General features: G+C 40.5%; 2 protein-coding genes across 2 annotated transcripts in view; one reads left to right on the top strand and one right to left on the bottom strand.

Moving 5' to 3' along the window:
• Positions 1-607: 607 nt before the first annotated feature.
• Positions 608-3,052, bottom strand: LOC124169556. The gene has a single exon (XM_046548196.1). The coding sequence runs from the start codon at positions 3,050-3,052 to the stop codon at positions 608-610; it is 2,445 nt and encodes an 814-aa protein (XP_046404152.1).
• Positions 3,053-8,134: 5,082 nt separating this feature from the next.
• Positions 8,135-19,750, top strand: part of LOC124169158 (integrin alpha-9-like) — a 60,202-nt gene continuing 48,586 nt past the window's right edge. The window contains exon 1 of the mRNA XM_046547666.1: positions 8,135-8,730. Within this exon, the coding sequence (XP_046403622.1) occupies positions 8,525-8,730 (206 nt within the window). The 5' untranslated portion in view covers positions 8,135-8,524. The remainder of the gene's footprint in view (positions 8,731-19,750) is intronic.

The following is a 19,750-nucleotide window of genomic DNA, read 5'->3' as shown; positions in this document are numbered from 1 at the left end:
TTACATTCGGAATTACAGAATAATCTCTAGTACTCGCTCAATCCAAGCACACTGCCTCCTCTATATCTACCACAGGAATTTTCTATCCTCGCACACCATCTCCGGTACTCCACTACCGCTAGAACCTCCCCGATCAGGTGTATGGATACATACATAATTGTATCCACATATAATTGTCACTCTCCCGGTGTAGATTATTAGGGAAGACATTACGGGTTTTCACCAGGTCAGTATTGGTGCATTACTGCCGACGTTTCGATGGTCGAGTCGTCTATCGTCTTTAGGGCTGAATATATGCTAGTCCCATGGGAACTGGCATCTGCTAGCGTTCGCTAAACGCTTTCTAACTCTCCTCAGAACCCCGAGTCACCCGAATCCGTCCATACTCGGCAAGAGGCGCTGGAGCGGTCGAGATAAGACACACACTTTTATCTCGAGGCTAGAGTATATACCTTTGGTTCCACCGCCAGTAAAGTGAATATCAGCGAATTTGGGCAGCACTTTGCCGAGCTCTTAATGCTAGACACTGCAGAATGTCTAATTTTGACCCTGAGCCTAGACACGAGTTGTTCACACGACGTTTATTGCATCAAGTAGGTTCCGATCATCAAGTAGTTTCCTGTCTTTCTCTCTCATCCTGAATTCTTTTCAGCAGAGGTTTCCACGTGTCATTAAGTTTCTCTCCTTTTATGCGGTTGAACTTATTCTGTGCAAGCAGTATTTCGATGGATTCTTTTATTTTCCTCTCGCGGTCTCTTCCCTCGCGGTGGAGTACCTTCATCTTATCCCACTGGAGTGCGTGATCGTGGAGGATGATGTGCTCGGCGATGGCATGTTCTTTTTTTTTACCGGACCTGACGTACCCCTGATGTTCCTTGACCCTGGTCGAAACAGTCCTCCACGTCTCCCCAATGTAGACTACGCCGCATTCGCAGGGTATCTGATAAACTCCGGGAGTGTAGAGGCCACATGGGTCCTTGGCTGTGACCAGTTGGTCCTTCAAAGTAGACACAGAAAGAAAATGAGTCTCTATGTCAAACTTTTTCAAAATCCTTGAGATTTTTCCGGACACTGTGGAGACGAATGGTATGTCAGCTCGAGCCAAAGGTTTTTGTCCATCCATGGTCATCTTGGGACTCTGGAGGGTCTCCATAAGGGTCGAACTGATGTCTTCCTCACGAAATCCATTTTGACGAAACGTCTTTTCCAGGTAAGTCAGCTCTTGCGGGAGACTTTCCTTGTCAGCAATAGACTGGGCCCTAAGAATGAGTTCGGACATGATCGCTGTTTTTTGACTGGGGTGATGATGGCTGTTTCCACTCAGGTCCAGGTCGGTGTGGTTGGGATCCCGATATACGCTGTGTCCAATTGTCCCATCTCCTCTACGATGGATGAGAACGTCAAGGAACGGAATTTTGTCATCCTTTTCCTTCTCCATCGTGAACTCGATTTTGGGATGCTGACGGTTCATGCTTTTCAAAAATTTCTCAAGAAGCTTATCTCCATGCGGCCACACTATAAAAGTGTGGTTCATGGACCGTAAAAAGCATTTCGGCTTCAGACGAGCTGAAGCGAGTGCTTTCTGCTCAAAATCTTCCATGAAAAAGTTGGCAACTGCGGGGGACAGAGGTGATCCTATCGGCAATCCGTCGGTCATCTCGTAGAATTCGCCGTCGTACTTGAAATACGTCGAACGAAAGACGTGGCGAAAGAGTTCCACCTTTTCCAAGTCGAATCTGGATTCCAACAACTTTAAAGTGTCATCACGTGGTAACTGTGAGAACAGGGATACTACGTCGAGTCTGACCATGACGTCGGCATCTTCCAGGTGCATTTTGGATAGGTTTTTCACGAACTCTGAGGAATTCTTGACGTGACGTTCGCAGCGGTCAATGTGCACGGACAGAAGTCCAGCGAGATATTCCTCCAGATTATACGTTGGACTTCCGATAGAGCTCATGATCGGTGTCAGAGTTACACCCTCCTCGCGGATCTTAGGAAGCCCATAAAGTCTTGGTGGTGCAGGTGCTCGAGGCCTCAGACTACTAATCATTCCCTCTGGGACACCGGAAAACTTAATCAATTTAATGGTCTTCCTGGCAACGGAGTCAGTGGGATCTTTGGGCAACTTTTTATAGGCTCCGCCGCGGAGGATATCATTGACTTTCTTCCGGTAGTCCTTCGTGTTCATCAAAACGATGGCGTTTCCCTTGTCAGCCGGCAAAACCGTCACAGCCTCGTTTCTCCGCAATGTGTTTAGGGCTACTTGTTCTTCCTTGGAGATGTTCGGCTGGGGTGGCTGGGCCCTTTTCAATGCAACCACAACCTCTGCTCTCGCTTCCTCTGCTAAATAATCAGGCAGTTCTGCAATGACCGGCTCTATTCCTACAATAAAGTCAATGTATGGAATCGCTTTGGGGGATGGAGCGAAGCTCAGCCCTTTAGACAGGACTGACAAAGTAGGTACATCAAGACTCTGATCGGATATGTTGATAACAAGCCTTTTGGCGTCCAGGGGAGGCACTGTATTCTTCTTCTTCTTCAAGCTCGGCCGCCAGCTGTACTTCTTCTTCAGTCGCTCCGTTTCCTTGACAAAGAAGGGCTCCCCTGAAGCAGTCGTTGCACGGTCCACGTACTCCCATTCGATAGGCGAAAGTGTGCTCGCAAGTTGAAGGTGGAGCTTCATGGATGCCCTGGCGTTGAAGTCCAGGAGCCGCCGCTTGTCGTGGATCCATTCGCGAACCAGAGCCAAGCTCGTCCGCTTAAATATCCCCTTCGCAGCCGGTGACTTGATCGAAGATCTGACTCTGGCAAAGGCGGGGATGGTCTTCTCGTCACGCAATCGCAGCAGAAAGGCAAGAGAACTTCGTAGTCTCGCCCTCTCCTTTCGCAGATCTTCGAGTTGACGGATTCCGCGATAAATTTCCTCCTCGTAGAGTTGTGTGATGTACGATCTCGTGCTTTCCTGGTGCATGGTATCAGAGAAGTCACGCGTTTTCCGCCTAGTCAACTGGTCCATTTCTGGCGAGGTTTCGATGCTCAATTCGTTCATCGCACTCTCAGCTCAATGCTGTGACTGTCCGCACGGCGTACTGGGGATGGGTTATGTACAGACATAAAACCTCCGCCGCCAAGCGTCGGTACTTCCCCTCCCTCATCTTCCTCCCCTCTCGCTGATTAAAAAAAAACTATTCATTGCAATGCCGAGCGTGAACACGCATCGGAACTTCCTCCTCCGCGAGAGCGCGTCATCAGCGATAGCGAGTGGAGCTGAGTCGTTCATGAGTGCATGGCTCACTTCGACCGGTTCATTGCCATTGACCATATGCATTGAATCACGGTATTCCTTTTTCGTGGATCACCACGAATTTACGATCGTTATTTTCGTCGTTTGCTTTTGCAGTCATGCAGTGTTAATTTTGATCGCTATTGTTCATTCGATTCCTTTCATTATGAACGATTTAAAGAACGATTCATGGGCATGAACCAAATCACATTACTCAGTGGCGTAACTAGGAATATGCTTTGGGGGGATGAGATGGTCAGGGGTGGCGATGGGGGTAGGGGTAAACGGTAAATGTTTGAAAAATTACATGCCTGGAAATACATTTTTACATAATATTGGCAATAAAGATTTAACTTTAAGCAGATGCAGTTATTACATGTCATGCCTAGACAATATCTTTGATTTTTTTTCTCTGAGGCTTTGGGGGGGGGGGATCTATCCCCTCATCACCCCCATAGTTACGCCACTGACATTACTGAAATATTTAAATGCCCCCCACTAACACCAAAATAAAAAAAAAATTAAAAAATTAAAAAATAATTATTAAAAAAATATAAAAGGAATAAAAATTTAAAATTATATAAAAAAATAAATATTAAAATAACAATATAAAAATTGAAGAAATAAAATAAAAAATAAAAATATTAAAATCGAGGAAGAGATTGGTGAAACGCTATGTGTGGAGTGTGTTTATGTATTGATGTGAGACTTGGACGATGGGGAAGAGAGACAGGGACAGGATTGGGGCGTTTGAGATGTGGGTTTGGAGGAAGATGGAGGGAATACGGTGGACGGATCGAGTTAGGAATGAGCATGTGTAAATAGGATAGATGAGAAAAGAACGTTGATGGACAAAATAAATCAAAGGAAGGGTAACTGGCTGGGACATTTGATGAGAGGGAATGGAATTTTGAAAGTAGCTTTGGAGGGAATGGTGGAGGGGATCAGAAGAAGGGGAAAGAGGAGGCTGAAGTTTATCGACAACGTAAAAATTGGAAGATGCAGAGACTTCAAGGAGATGGCCGGAGAAGGGAGGGAATGGAGACAGCATTGGCGCGGGGGACCTGCCGACGAGAGGAACACCACAAGATGATGATGAATACCAAAATTGGGAGAGAAATATTTCGTGAGGTTGGTGCCGTTCGTGTGTTTCGTGGCGATTATATCATGGTTCATGAAATATCATTCAAGCGGCGAATAATGTCGGTAAACTCTTCTCGGGATTTCCACCGGGTTAAATTATTCATATTATCAAACGTTTCAAGCTGCGACTCGGGGATCTTCTTCAGGGCTGCTGAACGAGGATAAGCCCTGGGGATGAGCCCCAGTTGGAGCTTGAAACGTGGGCTAATATGAATAGTTTAACCCGTAGGGAATCCCGAGAAGAGTTTACCCATATATGGTTCGAGTCGATCGTCGCTTGAAGCGAAATAGAATATTACGGGAAAGAAGTTGTCCCATTCCAATATGCCACACTAAGGATTCTCGTTCAAACGTATTGATATTTAACAACAATAATAATAACACTGGCGTAAAAATTATAGTATCTTATTTTCAACTAGCCCTGAGATAAAAGACCTTAATTATTTTCTATATTTAATTTTAATTATGTAAATAACATCCCAATAATCTTTTATAGTGTTTATGTAAAACAAAATGTGTGCTCAGTTTCATTAGAAGCCCTGATGAAGGTGCATTAAATTACCGAAACGTTGAAAAAAATTGAATTTAAAATTTATCGAGACCAAACCTCCAAGACGCTGATTAAACATAAAATATAAAAAATAATAACGAATACATTAATGATGTTTGCAGATTTCAAGGCTGCTGTAACACAAAGAAGCGTTTAAAAATAATACGTGGGTCTTTAGAAAAAGGTATAAAAACAAATTATAATGGGTCAATTTATTATGCTTTTCATTATAATATGTTTTCATTATAATATGTTTTCAGTGCGATAAACTTTTGTTGGCATTTTTTATCAAGTATTTTAAGCCGTCATAAAAGTAGAAATTTGGGACATCCTCAAAATAGGCATTAGTTTTGGTGATGATCTCCTCCTTTGTCGTAAACATTTGACCGTGGAGCCATTTATTCAAGTTTTGAAACAAGAATAAGTCACTGGAGGCCAAATCTCATGAATAGAGTGAATAGGGTGGTTTCCTATTACTTTTTTATTGCCTAAATCGGAAGATTATTACTCCTGGAGTACGTATTTCGCGCTTTTAGATTTTTAAATGACGATATCTATTTTTCGCGATTAAATGAAAAGTGAAAATTTTCAAGCGCGCAAAAACGCGACGCGTAAGTAGGAAAGTCCGTGCGACGCATTTCTGGTTCCCCCTCTCTCCTTGTGAAGTGACCTTGATCGAGGCTCTGAGCGCTGATAGGACGCATGATGCTAGCGGATAGCTGAGTACCTTGCTGAATGGTAGCGTTTGGCTTACAAAAGGTTTATTAATACCTTATCAAACGAAGAAAACTTTCCGAACTTAGCCAGTTTTAATAGGTGATTATTAAGACATGTTTCCCTGAGCTCTGTGCCTCATGCATGCATTGGTAACCTCAGACGATGTATAACTCCTATCCTCTCGTGTAGAAACTAGGTCCCTGTGACGTCACGCGGAGTGGAATCGCATGGGCGCCAATCTGGCCTTTTCCAAATGAGGATAAAATTTGACCCTTGCCATTCGTCTAAACCGGTATTTCAAAAACCAAATAATTTGTGTATTATGAATACACTAATGGTGGGTAACGAATCGCAATCAATGCCTATAGTTTTCTTTGATGAAGGAAACTACCCTATTTTGTAATGATTGAAACATTAATTCCGTAATTTTTGGCTATTGAAACTGAACAGGCGTGCAACCGCACGTTGTCTTGCTGAAGGAAAAACATTTTCTGTTTCAAATAAGGACGCTTTTCTTGATTTCTGTCATCAACCGCGCCAATAACGATGCATTATACTCTTGTTTTATCGCTAATCTCTTTTCTAAGTAATTGAAGTATATTATTCCGCATGCATGCCAAAATGTCGTTGCCATGACCTGACCGGCTCATTCCACCATCTTCGCCTGCTTTATAGCCCGTTCATCTTCAAAATTCCATTCTTTTACCCGTTTTTTGTCTCTGTAGTCTAGTGATGAATCCATATTTCATCAAAAGTTATGTTTAGACGTGGAAAATCCTCAGGATTGTTGGAGAAAGCGCCAAACAAGCCTCCTGAGTTTACCACACGATTGCGTTTATTCTCCACAGTGAGCAAACGCGGCAGCGATCCTGCCGAGATTTATTTCACAACGAAATTTTCGTGCAAAATTAAAGGAATTGTGCATTGCGATATGCATGTGGCCTTACCTATCACTTACCACCATATCGTGAATTATGTCAATTATTCCGGCGGTAGACACTTCCTCAGGGCATCCGGAACAAAGTTCATTTTTTTTTTTTGAAGTACGGCATAATTTAAATTCATTAGCCCAATTGTAAGTGGTGGCCAACGCATAAGCAGATGTGCCATAAACTTTATACAACTCAGCTTTGATTTTCTTCAGCATTAACCCTTACAAAAACTAGTGTTTGATCACCGCACGAAGCTCACTTTATCCATTTTTATAAACAAATGAAAATTGTTCTCTACAATCGGTAAAAAAATGAAACTATGGGATGGATACAGCTGAAAATTTAACAGCTGAAGAGTCACGATTGCCAATTTCTAGTAAACATTAATTTTTTGATACTAAGAGAGCAATTTATCGGAAATTCTAAGGACTTATTGAACGACCCTCGTATTTTAGGCAACATTTGGCATAAGTAATTAAGACGAAACATTACATATATAAGGAATTGCACTGGTAACAATTTTACATTTATCTTTTTGAAATTATAATCTGTATTATTTCTGAAATTCTGCTGAATCACCATTGACATAACCTATAAGAAGCGCAACCTTCGATGAATTTAACGCTCGTCCTATTATTTTGAATCTTATTATTGTTTGGTTTGCAGTCATGCAGCATTCCAAATTTAAGTATACAGGGACTAGGCACGGTGATAACTATGCGGGAGTCACTCGCAATGCACAAATTATACTAAAATTACACAGTGAAAAAAAATCATTCGCCTTGACCGGGATTCGAACCCGGATCCCTCGATTTTCGGTCAAGTGCTTTAGTTGATGACGCCTCGGTAGGTTAACTGACTAAATCACTCGACAGCAAATCCGGGTTCGAATCCCGGTCTAGGCGAGTGATATTTTTCTCCGTGGAATTTTTACACAATTCATGCCGTGTTCATTCGCAGTGCTACTTTTCATTCGATTCTCATGGATCATTAGGAAAAATTTAAAAGAACGATTTATTGCCAAGAACCAAATCACATAACTCAAGTCTTCGAAGGCCCAATAATAACGAAAAATGGGAGATAATTTGTAATCGTTTTGTTTGCAGTGTTTATTTTGATCGCTACTGTTCATTTGATTCTCATCATGAACGATTTAAAAGAACGATTCATTGGCATGAACCAAATCACACGACTCAAATAATCGGAATGCCCTCCATCTAATACCGAGAAAAGGGAGAGAACTCTCCCAAACGGAGGTGACGTGTTGGACTCAGCTTCCCTCTCCGAGGAATACTTCGCTTTCGAGGAAGAGTTGAAGCGCGCGGGGTCTACCCTCCGCAAACACTGACGTCATGCCCACCGACTCCGCAGCTGATTGGTCAGTCCGGAGGGGAAGTGAGCGTTGGGGGAGGGGAAGAGAGTACGGGGGGTACGGGGGTACGGGGAACTCGGAGAACTCGCCGGCACAGTCTTCTCCTGCGAACATAACCAAAAGAGCTGAAAAGAGCTTTCACCCAAAGAGGCTGTCACCAACTTGAGGCGACCGAGTTATTTTCCTCCGGCGCCAAACCCACTAAAAGAACGAAGCGATAAACGTAACAGTTTGTGCTCCATTATTTCGTCGGTTACTCATTGTTGTGGCTTGATTGTTGTTGGTGCTGACGTATGTCATTGTTTTTTTCATCACCGCGAAACTTGAAAATTGCATCGAGATAAGTTATAGATCAGTGCCGCATTGTTTCGTCGGTTACGCATTTTTGCGTCTCGATTGTGACGTATTTCCGATTGTTGACAGGTTGATTCCGTCACTTTGGTGTCTACTCCGCACTCGAATAAGTTAACCGGTGCTTGGTTTTAGTTATCGGTGTACTTGTGTGTGAAATTAGTTATCATCCAATGGAGATTCCACCGTTACGGACCCGGGAGTGGTTGATATTATTCGCCACAGTATTTCTCTTCAATATTCCCATCGCTTCACCCTTCAACCTGGATGTTGAACACGCCACCGTCTTCTCCGATCCGTTCGGGCAGGCCGGCAGCTACTTCGGATATTCTGTCGCCCTCATGAAGAAACCAGGAACACTGCAGCGCGGAGGGGGATGGTCAGTACAATTTCATATTTATTATTATTTTAAAACAATTAACTGTAATTAAAGTACCGCCGCTACATTCCCCGGGTACGTTGTCAAAATAAGTTCAGATGGGCGATTCTAAATAAATGCACAAACCGGGAGATGAACCGCAGAAACAGTTTAGGAAGCATAAAATTAGCGCAAGATGGTTAAAAATGTGTACAATATTTCGAAAACTTTAAAATAAATTTGTGCAGATTTTCAAAATCATTTTATTTTTTTTTTGTCATCAATTATTATTATTTGTTGGTCTTCATAAGCAATTTCTCATTAATTTAATGGAGCCTTTTTACTCTCGAAAGATTGGAATAATTAGTTCAGCGGTCATTAGGTGTTAAAAGATGAGCCGATTCGAGATTGGAGTATATATCTGCATAAAACCAATCTAAGGATTAATGACTTTTGATGGTGTATTAAAGAAAGGCACTTCTTGTTATATAAATTTGTTTTCAACTACGATATCTCTTCCCCTGTGAGTATATTGATAGTGAAAAATGTTTCCGACTACAGAATATTTCATTAATAGCAATATAATATATGTAAAACGAAATATTTACAGTCAGTTATCAGAACTGTAACGGAAAGAGCAAATAAATAAATGCATACGCCAAACTCTAACCCAAGTATGGTTATCCGATAAGAAAAAAATGCAAGATATGTAGATAAACATGCCTTTATACGTATAACTGCCGAAGGGCATAACAAATATGTCTGGTTTCCCTCACTGCGTTTGAATAAATAAAAACATGCTTTGAGTCATCCTATGTAGTGACGCCGTTAATTTAAATATTCGAAAGAGCGTTGCTATCCTTACGTACGAGTTAAAAAAAAAGAATGACACTTTAAAGCCCCTATGTTTAGCAGTTTATTTCCTTTATGTTTCTTCCTGCATTCACCTCCACCATTGCACCACGGTAAACGAAGGGTATTTTTCACGCCCTCGGAGAAAAAAATCTTCTCCGAAATTTGCTTAATAAAGTCAGCCTATACTTTGCGCGACGCTTCTGTAAAGAATCACAACCTTACTCGCGTAACATAACGTGACACGCAGCACTTTTTATCGTGACAAATTTAGAGGAAGTTCGAAATCCTTGGGGTGGCTTAAGTATCTACTTTCAGTAGCGGCAAAAGACATATCGATGGTTAACAATAAGTTCTAACAACACGTATCCCAAAATTCGGCCGGTCTGAGTTAATACTACTAATACTGTTAATAAAAAATAGAATTCAAGCAAAAAAAAAAAACAACTCTTAGTTTGCAAATGTATGCTTCTTTTTCAGTTTTATGTATTTTTGGTTTTTAATTTCAATTAAAATTTTATACAATTAAAACAATAAATCGTTTTTTGTTGCGTTCCTGAAAATTTGCTATTTTTGAGATACGTGTTGCTGATAAGAACTTAGCCATCGATATCTACATCTAGATAATTCCCTGTGAGCCTCCTCTAGGGTGTTTGGCGGGGAGTTATCAATCACCAACATGCAGTATGCAAGAGGATTCCCACTTGCTCCTGTAAAGGCCGTTTTACACGGAGTAGATACTTGCACAGTCTGACGTGTGTACGAAGGCGAGGTCAAAATTGCGTCGTGTAAAGCGATGAATTGCTAGAACGCATGCGAGAATGCGTGGACGTGAAATGGCAAAATAGCCCCTGTTCTAATTTCGTTCATGCATTCGCGCAATTCCGCGCCATTTTGGAAATTAATGCAGTTCTAACCTGCGCAATTCCGTGCCCCGTGTAAAACGGCCCAAAAGATCCCCATCCTAACTAGCCAAGCAAAACAACTGGTATATGGAGAAATGTATTCGATGATAGGCTTCTGTTTACCAGTATTTCAAGCACTGGTGTCACTGATTCTTTGTTATTTGTCTGCGAAAGAGTCGATGGTGAAAGGTTATACCCATTTTGAGGCGTAGTCCACAACGAAGGAAGGAGAGGCATAAGTCAGGTATTTTCCTTCTCACATAAGAGGACCTCTATTGCCTCACCGTGGGCCCTTGGGCGATGGAATAAAGAAAGCCTCCTTAGAAAGGCTGCTAATGGGCTGAGACTGCGAAATCGCTGAAACAGGTTTAGCGTCTATAATTATGAACAACCTCTTCTTACGTCGGATTAGCAGTATTGGTGGGGAGGAGTCAAAGAACCTGACGGGCTAAAAAAACAAATGAGAAACAGGAATATTGCGATGGAGCTATTCAATTACAGGATATTTCAGAGGGAATCTGCAATACTTCAGGAAATAGTAGGGGAGACTATTTAAACCATTTTTCGTCCTATAAACGTGTGGTCGCAACTCCTTAGTTACTGAGCTATAGCAACGCAAACACTTTTTGAATGCACTTTGCAGTTACCATGAAAACGGCTTTCTTGGGCATCCAGCCTTTTATACATCTTAATCACCTAAGAAGCCGAAGTGATGGTCGAAGAAAGAAAGAGCAGGTTGAATAGCCCAAGCGAAGAGAGAATCTACGCATAGAAGAATATAGTTACAGCTGAGAAAACAATGCAAAAAGTAAAGACATTCATCAGATGATACACATGGGATCAAGACTTGGACGCTGATAGCAGCAGATAAGTAAATAGTGAAATCGTTCAAAATGTGCGGTGCCACCGAAGGATGAGGAAGATAAAACAGATCGACCGAGTTAGAAATGAGGAAATTTTAAGAAGACTGGGTGAAAAGATAAGTCTTCTGAAAATCCTAAGAGGGAGATGGAACAACTTAGTTGGCCACATTATGAAACGTGAAGACCCGATGAAAACAATAGCAGAAGTGCAGGTGGAAGGGAAGAAAGGCAAGGGACGGCCCCGAATGAGTTACATAGGCATTTTATATGGGGTTTAAAAGAGAAAAAATACCTTGCTATGAAAAGGCTAGCGGTCAGGATAGAGGAATGGAGAACTGCGTCAAACCAATCTTAGGATTGTAAACTAATTATGATGATCATGAAACATTTCATTTTATCTTCAAAAAGATAATTTCGAAATACCTGAAGTTACTAATTACATTGTATCTTCCACACTTGAAATTCGTGTTTTTCAAAGTGTACTGTGATTAAAAAGTCATAATTTGTACTAAAATACAACTCTTTAATTATTTCTATACTATGCTTAAAATGCTAGTATTGCAATTAAATCCCGGTCAATGTGAATGATTTTTTTTCTTCTTGGAATTTTCGTACCATTGAAATGTTTTTGTCCCGATCCATTCCGATGGAGAGTAGCATAAACATCCGATTTCTTCTCAATTTTCTAGATAATATAATAAAATAATATAATTTTACTCCCCTCATATTCAAATACATTACATCGAAAAAAAACCTGTAATAATTATGAAATGTATAGGTACCCTTCTGTGGAATAGTTTTGGGGCTACCATCATACACTGTTTAGAACATGACTGGTGCTAACATACATAAAAAAATACAATTATTTCGTTAAATTGAGTGATTTGTTTTCTTAACAATTGCATTCGATTGTGAATTCACAGTAATTCACTCATGGATAACTAACTTTCTCACATAGCTCATGAGAATTACATACTCACAATATAACTTGAGTTGAAAACGTTTTTGAAACGAAAAAAATAATCGTACGACGTAACTTTCCCTCTTCCACGCTGATCAACACAGCCGTGGCCTATCTTGGTGGCCTTCGACATTCCCTCAGTCACCGCAGCCTCGGAAGCGGCTCGGTTAAATTTATGGATGAATCGGAGAAGGCAAGGACAGTTAGAATCAATACACCTACTTGGTGTTTACACGCACATCGATTAATAAAACAACAATAGGTTGATTAGAGTGAGCGATGAGGAAGACTTGAAATGAGTAAGAGAAAAGAGAAGTATCCTTAAACATGGTTCCCACCCAAACTGAAATATAAAATTCACGGTTTTTTCCAGGTTTTCACGGTGTAGATGTTGTCAAATTCACGGTCTATAGAAAAACCATTTTAGGCATAAATATTGATCGCGTAACGATCATCGGCTGCAGGTTAACTAAAAACTTAACAAACGCAGTGAATGCAAACGCAGCAATGAAAGTGCTACCTCTCTTGACGTCTTAAGTTTGTGAACGGGAAAATGGAGGGACCAGGGTGCCAGGGAAATTAAGAAGTGTCTGAATTTTCGCCAGGGTTAGTGAACACTTTGGTTACCAGTCTTCTGGCTTTGGTACAGGCTTGAGGTCAATGTGTCATCACGGCACACGGACCAACAATTGCGCTTTGAATATACATGTGGTGATAAATGCGTGGACAGTGTCTGCGCATGACTGACCTTCAAATATGATGGACGTTTCAATTTTTCTTTTGCTCTTTCAATCGTAGTTCTAAAATCAAGTTTAAGAGATTTTTAAGGTTTCATCACGAAATTCACGGCTATTTCCAGGTTCGAATTTGTGTATATTATGTGACCCACCGGTGAATTTTCTGTTCCTTTAATTTGGCTATAGTTTGGTAGGCTTCTCATTCACTGATTTTAATTGTCATGTTAACACCAGGTGATAGACTCCTTCTAGCAATATTTAAAAAACAAACAAAAGAATAAAGTCACCTGTGGTTTTTAATATTTGTAGCATACAGAATACGTGACCAAATTTTGAGCACAAACTTGAAAAAAACCCAGTTAAATCAACATATGAAATTCTATTTCTTAATATTATTCGCTGCTTCCTGAATTGCATTCAATTTTATTTCTCACATGCCTCTGCGAACTATTCATCCCCCGCAAAGGAGTTACTACGATATCCACCCGAAGGAATCCTGACCCACTTTAAATTCCTCATGCCCACACCAGTATATATTTCAACACGTTTCAACTTGCTGTTTTTAGATTCTGGAATACCATACCGATAAATATCAACTCATCACAATCCCATCGACTCTTTAAAGAGAGAGTATACTATCATTTGAAGACCCGCATTTAAGTTTGTATAGCTTTTTTTGTGTTGTCAAAACAATATTCTTATGAGTGTTCGTAAAGATTTTTTTAAACCTTAAAACATTTTTGTACTAATCATATTTATTTTTTTGTAGTTCTGTAGTCAAAATATTCTATTCTTTTGAGTGTTTGTTATGAATTCGTTGAAATCTTTTTTTTAAACTAATTATGAGATTTTGTTAAAATACTTTTTGATATTCTTCGATGAGGTGTTTACCACAAATATAATATTTACCCAGGTTGGGTAAGACGCAGTATAAAAGATACAATAAAAAAGACGCATAAAATGAAATTTTCGGGTTAGCATCGAGAGTAACTCTTGTTCTTAACTCTGAGGAAAGCGGTAGAGCCACTGCAAATTAATATTCATATTAGACCTTATCATGGTGCATTTTATACTGTCTTACCCAACCCAACCTGAGTTATATTAATTATTAAAATCATATTTAATTTTTTCTGAGGAGAATATGATGTGTAATTTATTTTATTTGCTCTGATAGGCTACCCAAGAGTATTAATAAACATTCATTCATTGTTTTAACTGAGATTTTGTGCATTGAGAGTATGAATAAATATTTTGCCAAGGAAAACAATCAATCGGAAGGAAGAGAAGATATTTATGGAGACATACTTTTAAAATTATGGTTCACGGAAGCAGCCACCAGCTCAAACACATAAACCACTTGAGGGGAATATATTCGATAGGTATTATGAAAGGGAATTGGTCATATTGTGAATCATAGAGGAAACTTCAACGCGCGACGGGAGGCAGAAAGGAGTGATTTGCAAATCGAGGGGAATTCGTCACAGCAAACACAAAATCGCTCGTCAAACCTGTAGTTGAAATGTGTTAAAAGATATCGATAAATTTAAGGGAAAGATCTTTATGACGAAATAAGATATTTCCCATTCAGCCATTAAATGAGTTATCTCGGAAGTTACCGCCTTAATCTCCGGCAGACATAGCATTCCAAGTCACGAGTTGTCCAGAGCAACAGGGAAAACTCGCGGCCAATCGGAGCGCTTGGCTCAACGTTTCTGTAGTTTAAAAATGGCGCAATTTCGACCTAAATACCATCGTTAATTTTGGTCCCTAATGGTCGAAGTAAATTGAGTTCGTTATTTTCTTTTATTGGAACGTAATATTATTCTTAACACATGATGCATCTCGTCCTCTAGTAATTGTACATTACCTCTTATTCATGCAAATATTTCACTTTTATACTGCTTATTCATATTTAATAGAAGTACAACAATATTGGAGGCATTAAAAATATCTTGTACTGTTAAACATATTGCCAAGGCAGACAATAATCTATGATTCTTAGACAAGTGTAAAATGTATATTATACCTCCTATTCAAATTTCTTCTTGTTAATCAGTAATAATGATAGAATAACCCTTAAAAATAAAGTAAATTCCGAGGTTCTAGTCTTATGATTGTTCAAATTAAAGACATTTGAAATTGTACTGTTTTCACCAAGCTTGCCGGATTGGTCATTTTTGTTTATTTTTTAATTACTCTATAATTCAAGGCCGGCCTCGGTGGCACCGGGGTAAAAGTCCCCGACTGTCAACCTAGAGGTCGCGGGTTCGAATCCCGCCTGGGTGGCTTGACAACCATCCAGGGCATGGATGTTTGTGAATGTCTAACAAGTTAATTGTAAGAGAGGACAACTCTGTCCTAAATTCGCTTGTATAATAAAGACAAATTATTATTATTATTATTATTATTAATTCAAACTGAAAAAACACTGTTAAACTAATGGAGAAAATTAAAAGCGGCCTCTTCGAAGTTATGAGTTGTCCGTAGCATTCGGCAACAAGGCAAACTCGCAACCAATCGGAGCGATTGGCTCAATGTTTCTGTAGTTTAAAAATGGCGCGTTCTCGACATAAACATCATTGTTAATTTTCATCCCTACTGGCATCAGCTATCCAGGGTTAAAATTTTGAGACACAATTTTTCTCCACCCTGTATATTCGTCATTTTTTAAAACTATTACCGCATTAGGCCAAGAATCCATAAAGTGCGATATTACAATCACAAACAACAACAAAAGAAATTGGTGAAGGACCCGTTGCCAATTCCAGACACTTTTGCCATCGCGCTCTTCAGTGAAGAACGAATTGAAATCAAGGAGAGAGAGAGAGCGGTTATTCCACTCACATCAGGGAAGTCCCTGTTCCACACAAACACACTCTCTCTCTCTCCCCGTGAAAATCGAACTTGGCTCTGGAAATCCAGCGCGCTGCTCATGAATGGGAAGGCGCGCCTTGGCACAGTTTAGGTCGGCATGTGAAACCGAAGGCGCCTCGCATAATGTATCCGGAATCGAGGCGACAGAGATCACATCCAGCACGCTGACGGAAACCCAATACCTTTCAAAACTCGTTTCACAAACATTAAACATTCCATTCGGCTCGATACGTATTCGATTCGTTTTTGGTTGTCCATCAAATTCGAAATTGGCGAACACACAATAGCAAAAAATATTTTCGCGCTGTTTTACCAACAGATATGTATACATTCGCGGCTTATCTATTCACCCGTATTAATCGAATTTCTCTTGACTTAATTTCAATTTCTCCTTTTCGGGCATCTATTTTCTTCTTGAAAAGAAACTTGGATTTGAAATAAAGAAATAAAAACTTCGTAAGGTTCGCTGTTATTTAATTATGGGCACGACCTGGGTTTCGTAACTTGTTTACATCGTCAGGTGACTGATCTTACATGCATCTTATATTTATACACCATCTTACATTTATACATTTTTATTTATTTTTTTAAAGTAACACTGAACCTTACAAAGTTTTTATTTCTTTATTTCCAATACGGAGAGGTTTCACAAAGTAAAGCATGAAGTTATCAGAAAATTTGATGATTTACTTGGATACGTTTCTCAAAACGATGATAGGATTTAATAATTTCGTTTTTTTCTTTTCGTAATACTACTTCTTTCCTATTATTTTCTGCAATTTTTTCCGTCTTCTCGAACCATTTTCACCTACATCGCACGAACTTTTATATTCTGTTCCCTACAATAAACAATATTCGTGTGGACATTTCCAGCTATTAAGCTTGAAACAAAGGCAAGTAGATAAACATTCTATCCTTTCGTAAGCGACGTTGCCACGTATATAACCCACAAGTTGTCTAGTCGGAAGGCTTACAAAAGAGGTTTATAAATACCGCTGTCGAGAAGTCTTCCATGGAAACGACTATGAATACAGCCCTTAGCCTCTTCACACGGGTCATACATCTACTTAATACACCCAAAGCCGCCTAAAAAGGCGTGTAGCAGGGGGTGTTAGGACACCTGCCGACTATTTAAAAGCAAATTATCAAAAAAAATACGATTAGCATTAATTAAAGCCTTTTATGGTTCTGAGGAAAAAAGAATACCCATACTTGCCTACACGTTCGGCAGAATCTCCCTTAATTTATCGCTTCTGTCGGATCTGGAAATACAATGGGGTTCTAATACTATGTTCTCCGCGTCGCTCTATTATATATCCATTCTCAATTGCTCAAGCAATCTAAGCCTAGCGTGCTGCCTCCGAGTCTCCAGCGGCTCCCAGCCAGCGCCGTCTGTACGCCCGTAGCAGTTTCTGACGACAGGCGAATATTTCCTTTATATTGAGTGTGTATTGACCACGATCGGGTTAATAACCTGTCGATAAGGATATGCATTTGTGTAAGAATCGAACCTATAACATACGGTCACTCTCGCTAACAGACACCTTTTTGGGCACAAATTTTCTCTAATAATGGACACCGTCACCATGGTTTTTCTCGCCCATCTCTCAAATATTGAGGAGAAGAAGAAACATATTTTTTATGTAACAGTAGCGGGCGTGACATGATGAAAATCCTTAATCGTAGGAGTTGAAGGAATAAAAAATGTCCTTCTTTCACATGGTAATTTTATTCGTTCGTCCATGGTTTCGTTACAGCGTAACACCTTCAAGGTGAAAAATGTTACGCAAATTTTTGATGCTAAAGAAAGTAGTAACTTGTACTCATCACCGCGCCGCGAACATTTTTGATTAAAATGCGACCGAACTGGCAACAGAAATCAGCCTTATATATTATGGGAACTGGGTCTCCTCTATACGGTCCCCTTGATCGTGAGATTCAGGCTTAAGATAACAAGTGCAGTCACCAGGAGCGCATTATGATGCCATTGCTTTTGTTCTGTCATCAGCCACTAGGAGTCGGGGAAGATGGGGTTGGTGGGGGTGGAGTTGGAGAGGGTGAAGAGATAGGGGTGGCGCACTGCATCCTTTCCTTCGCCTCGTGATCGTCTTATTTTTTCCATCTTCTCGTGACTCGTCACTTCCCGGAAGGGAGCATCGGAGTCGCCTCCTTCCTTTCTGCCGGAAGATTCGACGGCGTCTTACCGGAAACGAAGTCCACGCCCATCGCTACAGTTTTGCCCTCTGAATCCTGCTAACTCATATGCATGCGTCATTCCGTCAGAATTTCTTCTTTCTTCCTATCTTCAATTTGAAATATTTATGTGAAAGAATGACGAAACTACAATTTCTGCATAAAATAGTAAGCTCTGTTATTGACTGCACTTACAGTGGCGCCGACTCCATGGGGCCTGAGGGGCCCGAGCCCCCTCAAAAATTCGTTATGGGTGTGAGGAAAAAATGTGTCAGGCTTGTCAATTTCCCACGAAGTGTCCAGATATCGAGATTCAAGTTATCAGGGTTCTAATATCGATCATATGACTCTTCTAAAATACTTTAAAAAACTCATAACTCACTACTTATAAAATTTCCCGGGGTAAGATCTCCGGTTTGGCCCCCCCAATTTCTTTTGTAAGTCGTCGTCCCTGTGCACTTATCGACCGCTCTTTGCCGCAAAGTATTATAGTATCTCAAAAATAATCATTCCATACAGGCGTATCTTGACTTTCAAGACCAGAAAATCGTATGTGCAAAATTTGACCCGTATCATTGTATCAGAAATTTCGTCCATAAAATCGCATGTCGGATTACCAGTCAACAATGGACGAAATTTCAAATTCGGTTATAAAGGCTCAAAAGTTACACATACGATTTTCTGTACTAAAAGTTCTAGATGCGCCTGAATGGAATGATTTTTTGAGAACCAAGGTTACGGCTAGGAGCGGCCATAATTACATCACCTAGTAAATTTCCATATCATCATCATAAGTCAGCAATCCGAGGATTGGTTTGACGCAGCTCTCCATTCCTCTCTCCTGTCCGCTAGTCAGGAAGGAGCTTCTGAGAGGATCGTTATGTAAGAGTTTAAAGAAAAGGTTAGTGAAGAGTTTGATTTGGAGTGTAGCTCTCTACGGTGCGGAAACGTGGACACTGAGGAAAGAAGACGATTGGAGGCATTCGAGATGTGGGTATGGAGAAGAATGGAGAGGGTGAAATGGACGGAGAGGAAAAGGAACGACGAAGTGCTGGATATGGTTGGCGAGGAGAAGCAGCTTTTAAATGAGATACGGAGGAGACAGAAGGTATGGATGGAGTTAGTGCTTGGCGGTGAGGGGATGTTGAAAATGGTATTAGAGGGTAGAATGTTAGGGAAACGAGGGAGGGGAAGGAGAAGAATAGGATATTTAGATAGATTGAAAGAGAGTAGGCCTTACAGTGAATTGAAGAAGGCAGTGCTGGAAGGAAAGGGAGGCTCCCAGATCACTTCTTAAGTACTCCATGGAAACCTACCTTAATCGGTAGAATACTATAATAAATCCGCTAGTCTTTTTATAGCGAAGTATTTCCTCTCTCTTACATCCTTCACTACCTGTCCTGTGTAACTCATTCGTGGACATCGCTCACCCTTCTTCCCTTCCACCTGTCCTTCTACGATAGTTTTTATCAAGCCATCGTGCCTCAAAATGTGGCCAACTAAGTTGTCCCGTCTTCTCCTTAAGTCTATTAGAAGACATCTCTTTCCTTTCACTCTCCTTAGCACTTCTTCATTACTTACACGGTCGATCCATTTTACCTTCATCATTCTTTGGTACTCTTTTGACTCCCCGAAGCTCCTCTTCCCCCATCCCAC

This window comes from Ischnura elegans, chromosome 12 (assembly GCF_921293095.1).
Source record: "Ischnura elegans chromosome 12, ioIscEleg1.1, whole genome shotgun sequence".
Lineage (NCBI taxonomy): Eukaryota > Metazoa > Arthropoda > Insecta > Odonata > Coenagrionidae > Ischnura > Ischnura elegans.
The sequence above is the reverse complement of the archived record's forward strand: the minus strand, read 5'-3'. Positions and strand labels throughout refer to the sequence as shown.